Source organism: Pteropus alecto, unplaced genomic scaffold (genome assembly GCF_000325575.1).
Source record: "Pteropus alecto unplaced genomic scaffold, ASM32557v1 scaffold587, whole genome shotgun sequence".
In the NCBI taxonomy this organism is placed as follows: domain Eukaryota; kingdom Metazoa; phylum Chordata; class Mammalia; order Chiroptera; family Pteropodidae; genus Pteropus; species Pteropus alecto.
In genome coordinates, this window is record NW_006439816.1 from 555,022 (window position 1) to 560,268 (window position 5,247).

Sequence of the window (5,247 nt, forward strand, 5' to 3'; positions counted from 1 at the left end):
CTAGAAAACACCTCCGATCATATGAAAAGACATGCCGACCCTTATTTGACTAAATGTTTCCCATACCGCAGAATCCGTTAATCTGAATAGCACTGTTCACTCTCCAAATGGATATTACTAAAGGTGACTTCAACCCTACTTGCTCACACAACGAAGCTCAATCTTTTCCATCAGCATCACTGGAAATGTATAGAAGGAATTAACAGAAGCAACACTTCTGTCTGGAGTAACCACATTTCCAGTAACAGCTGATTTAGGTGAAGAGAGTGCTTCTCTTTCCTTCAGAAGAGCAGTAATGTCTGCGACTTCAGAGTAAGAAAGGTTTTTTCCCCCCAAAAAAACCCCACGCCAGTTTGCAGTTGATTATGTGGTGCCGACCGCGACTTCGAATGCAAGATCCTGTATCACTTGCTCTGCTATCAAAGACTAACTGTGAGATACTGGTTTCGAGCTACTTACCGAATTGCCTTTATATAGCAAAACTGAACGCGGAAGTCCGATAAGTTTAGAATCTATCTACCAATGACAATACAAAACGGAAAAAACCATTAGTCTCACCCATACCAATTTAGCATTTAAAACGCATTAAGACCATAAACTGATAAAATAAATACTGTGCGGCCTTTTCTGAGAAATAAAACCTCATTATAGACAGTCATGTGGTTGGTCATGAGATACACAGTTTTTCAAACTGGATGATTATACCAAACAAATTAAGGCAAATTCAAATTATAAAGGAGGGACGCTTTCTAAGTGAACATATATCAACATTTTATTAATTACTTCTAGCAGGTAAAACTTGGTTATTTCGTCCGGGCTCCTCCTTGTCACAGCGAGCTTAAAGAAACTCATGTAATTACTGAAAAAGGAAAAGAGGACCTTGCAATGAAGTAATTCTGAAATGCCCACACAGATTAGAGTCCTCATCATCTAACCCTCTCCTATTTACTGAAAGGTCATTAATAAATTTTAAGTTGATGTTGCTTTGTACACATGTGAGCACGTGCACGCACACGTGTGCACGCACTATCTCATTTAGTTCTTTCTCTGCATTTAAGATGGAAACAGAAAATGCAACGGACTTCTCAACCTTTCCAGATCACTGCCAGCACAGCAACTCTCAAATGACATCATGTTTGGAAGTCTTTAAAGAGAAATCTATAAATTTTTGCCCCAAACAAAAGCAATACCTCATTTGGTATAAAAATAAAATTCCCACCACTAGATGACAGTTATAATGCTGGCTAATGATGAAGAACAATCTATATAACTAACATGAGAGTTAAGGTTTTTTCTCAAAAAAGGTATATAGTGACAAATACTTTGTCGAATGTGAGTATAGGTATCTCTCGTTGTCTTCTTTTTAATTTAAAGAAACAGTTTTCACCTAAATTATCAGCATAAAGGAGGTTTGAAAAACTGCAAAAATTTGGAAACCAATCTGATTCATCTGGTTATGGATATAGAATGGCTATCGGCCCTCAAAAACTGGAAACGGGTACAGTCAAATAGTAACAAAAATTGTGATTTGAGCATAACTCATTTCAGTACCAAGAAAATAATTTGGGGAAAAATACAGATGCCACATTAAATCGATCGTGAAAGATGTAAAGCTGAAACCCCCTTCGAATACATTTTATAAAAGGAGGAGTATAGATAATGGGAATGTATGATTTTTTTGATAAAACAATTCTGCTTCAGTGCAAACACGTAGTCAAAAAAGAAAAGAAAAGAAAAGGTTTCACGCGACTTAGCAGGAACAGTTTCCACAGCCTTTCACACTGCTGATGATTTCCTCCTGCAGTTTCTTCCTCTCCTGCTCCTTGGACGAGCTTTCCTTCTCTGCCTGCCACTTGGAGTTACGAAGGCCCTGCACGTGGGTGCTCTGCGTGTGCCACATTTCCGAATAGATACTGCCGGGCCGCGCGAGCAAACCATGGTGGGTGCCACGTTCGGCCACCTTGCCCTAACACGCGGAAACAAGAGAAACAAAGAGAAAGGTCACAGAACTGGCAAAATAACTGAAAAGGCAGAATCCGTTCTAACGAAGGGCTCCGAAGGGCGCTGAAAGGTTCGCGGTCATAAAAACACCTCTCCCAGCCGCCCGCACGGTACAAGTGGGAAAGATGGAGGCGGGGCTGCTCTCTTCACCGTCGGCGCTCGAAACGCTACGGAATTCCGTGCACTGTAAACCGTGTCGCTGACAGCAAGAAAATCTGAATGTTTCATTTTTCGTTTCTTAGGGCAGAAAAGGTAAACATAATTTCAAGGTGAGATTTTGTGTGACTGGTAAATATTTAAATCACATATACATACATATGAGATTCGACACCTACGCTACGTCACGTGTCCACTGGCTCACAACGCGGGTGACAGCGTAAGCGTCCCATGAGTTAACATTCGGCGTCACCTTAGTACGACTATGTATGTGCCTCACGAGCCAAGCAGGTACTAGGATTTTATATATTTTCCCACATAATGTTTCATTCTTCCTGGACTTAGTAACCGGCACGTTTTTTTCGTTTGCTTATTTCTCTGTGTCGCTATTGGTAAATCTCTCTAAACTTTATTCCAGAATTATAAAACCTGACTAAATACCACTTTTCTCATAATCGACTATATTAGGTAATCTCTTAGTTCGATTCACCCCATTCCCCTTCCAGGATTTCTCCTCTCACTTTTAGGTTCTTGTCTTTATCCTAAATTCTGAAATTTGATGATAACATGTCTTGGCGGGGGTGGGGCGAACTCCTCACAGAAAGGAGAAAGGGAAAACTATTACGATTTCCAAATCTACCAATCAGTGCATGGCACTCCATTTGTTCAGAACATTTACATAGGACTCTTGCAGCGACTCCCTCAGAAGAGATAAAGCAGGCTGTCCCCGTTCTTACTTTCCCCAGGAGGAAAAAGATAAAATGAAAAATGGTCATGTTTGAAAATGACCACTTTATGATCATTTTCTTTCAGACATAAGGATATGTGCCGATATCAGGAAAATGAAAGTATAAAACACACTGAGCAAAGATCCGGCACAGGGCAAAAATGAATGCAGAAAAATTACTAAATACACACAGACGCATACACATCCTTTAAACCTGCTTCTATGATATGAAGATGTCATGCTTTTCGGGTCTAACTTGGTTTTTAGTACTTTAATAAATAGTAAGTGAATCCGGTTTACTCTTTGGATGTGGCGTGCATTATTTCCTATCAAAAGAAAACAGAACCCTCCCGCATTCCTTCTCATTCAAAGAACGCAAATTCTGTATGTTTCTTTAGAAACAATATGGAAGTTGCTTGTGTTTGTAACAATTCCGAATGTTCTTCAAATCCTAAACTTTAAACTTAAATCTCTTACCTGGTCCAAGACGATGATTTCATCTGCATCGACCACTGTTGACAATCTGTGTGCAATGAAAATCGAAGTTCTGTGTTTGACCGCGTCCCTCATGGAGCCAAGAATAGTCTGCAGGTTTCGCAAGAAGAAGAGGAGGGAAAAAAGATCTACCCATTAGGTAAAGGAAAACCGAAATAATCTTATTATATTCCTTAAAGGAACATATAAAATGCCGATTAATTTTGTATCCTATAAACTTTACAGTACGATCAAATATTTGAACTAATCTAACAATTACTAAGAAAAGGAGAAAAATCAACCAAAACGGGAAGGCAAATATGACCGACATATCATGGGAAAACTGTCTTCTAAGATAGGCGACATTTCTTTAAATTACAAAGTCTAGGAGAAGGTGGATGGTCTCTGTACTTCAAAACAAATAAATAAACGACAATGATGAGTGAGTGACACTGGAGCACAGCCAGACAGGATGTTTACCTGGCCAACGCGAGCAAAAACGAAATGAGGAGGGGCCCTAATGGTGGGCTGCAGGGAAACTGCCAACGATCAACAGAGCTACGAGACGAAGGGCACAGGAACATTTGCTTGTCCTTAGTTCACACTCAGAAGACACCAAAGACGACAAAGACAACTGCATATGTGTAACTTGAGAAAACTTCTTTTCCAAAAGTGTTTGACTCCTTCGTGCATTCTGGGAAATACGTTTTTGTTTACCGCCCGCAAGTGTAAGAGCGCCGTGCTGACACACGGCTACCCTGCACATCTGGGTGTAGCACAGCTGGCCAGATGGAAAGGGCGGAGGTGGAAAGGGAGGTGGCTTCCTACAGCCCCCTCTAAACGTTGTGATTATTAAAGAAATAACGTTACGAAGAGCAGGTGCTCACCCAGGAAAAGATGAGCCTGTATTTCACGAGTGTCGGGCCAAATCTAGGAAAATCTGTGATGTTTCTGGCTACTTCTTTTCGTTATCCTCAAGAATTAAACTCTGACTTACTACTGAGTGCTCTGGGCCTATTAAAAAGGGCCATTAAAATTCACCAAAGCTGCTGGTGACTCGTTATCTTGGGGGTCTGTGCGACCTCTGACTGGCTTGTGCTTTGTGAGTTGATAAAGCCGCGTGACTCGAATGATGACTGTTGGGACTTAATTTGTAGTAAACGCGGATGACACATTTTTAGGTGTCGAGTTCTCGGCCGCAGGGTCCTCTGCCGCTCGTGGACAGGGCCCGGCCCCGCTTCCGGCCCCTTCGACTCTAACGAATCCTTAGCCAAACGATTCACTGAGAAATGCAACTGTTTTTAAGCGCACGGCAGGTCACGCCATGTGCCCAGTCTTAACTCCGTGTGCGAATGTCACGTTGCAAGAGCTGTCAAACTGAACGAACGCAGGCCTCCCCGCCACGCCACTCGTCACCACGTCTCCGAGTGCAGCACAGGGAGCGGTGGCAACGGGCGGTCGTGGACTGTGCGGGTTCGTTTGTGAAAACTTCGCCGCTGTCAAGGCATCTGTGTGTAACTCGAAGGTGTTGTCACGAAGCGTAAGGCAGCTGCGGGGCAGCACCGTGACGGCACTGTCGCAGCACCTCGCTGTTCCCCAATGTTTGCTGAATGAGCAGGAAGCGACGGCGGCGCCGCGTGCGTGGCGCGACCCGCGCCTCGGTGAGCTGCTCCAGAAGCGCAGGGCTTTCTGCTGTGCACCGTCACGATCGCTTCCACGACTTGTTTTAGTAACTGTTAAGTGGCAACAGCAGAAAGACTAAAACCTTCCTTCTCTGTCAAATTAGTCAAGCCCTACAGCTTTGCGAGATGCGAGGGTAACGCAACGACGTGTCACACGGCTCCGAGGGGACACGTGTCTGCAAAGTGACAAGATGTCAGTTCAGCGCG

General features: G+C 43.1%; 1 protein-coding gene across 1 annotated transcript in view; it reads right to left on the reverse strand.

The window, feature by feature from the left end:
• Positions 1-750: 750 nt before the first annotated feature.
• The window catches only part of ABCB7 (ATP binding cassette subfamily B member 7), a 50,767-nt gene continuing 46,270 nt past the window's right edge, over positions 751-5,247 (reverse strand). Inside the window, exons 18-19 of the mRNA XM_006917040.3 lie at positions 3,362-3,469; positions 751-1,966 (exon numbers count right to left, since the gene is read on the reverse strand). Coding sequence (XP_006917102.2) covers positions 1,751-1,966; positions 3,362-3,469 — 324 coding nt within the window. The 3' untranslated portion in view covers positions 751-1,750. The remainder of the gene's footprint in view (positions 1,967-3,361; positions 3,470-5,247) is intronic.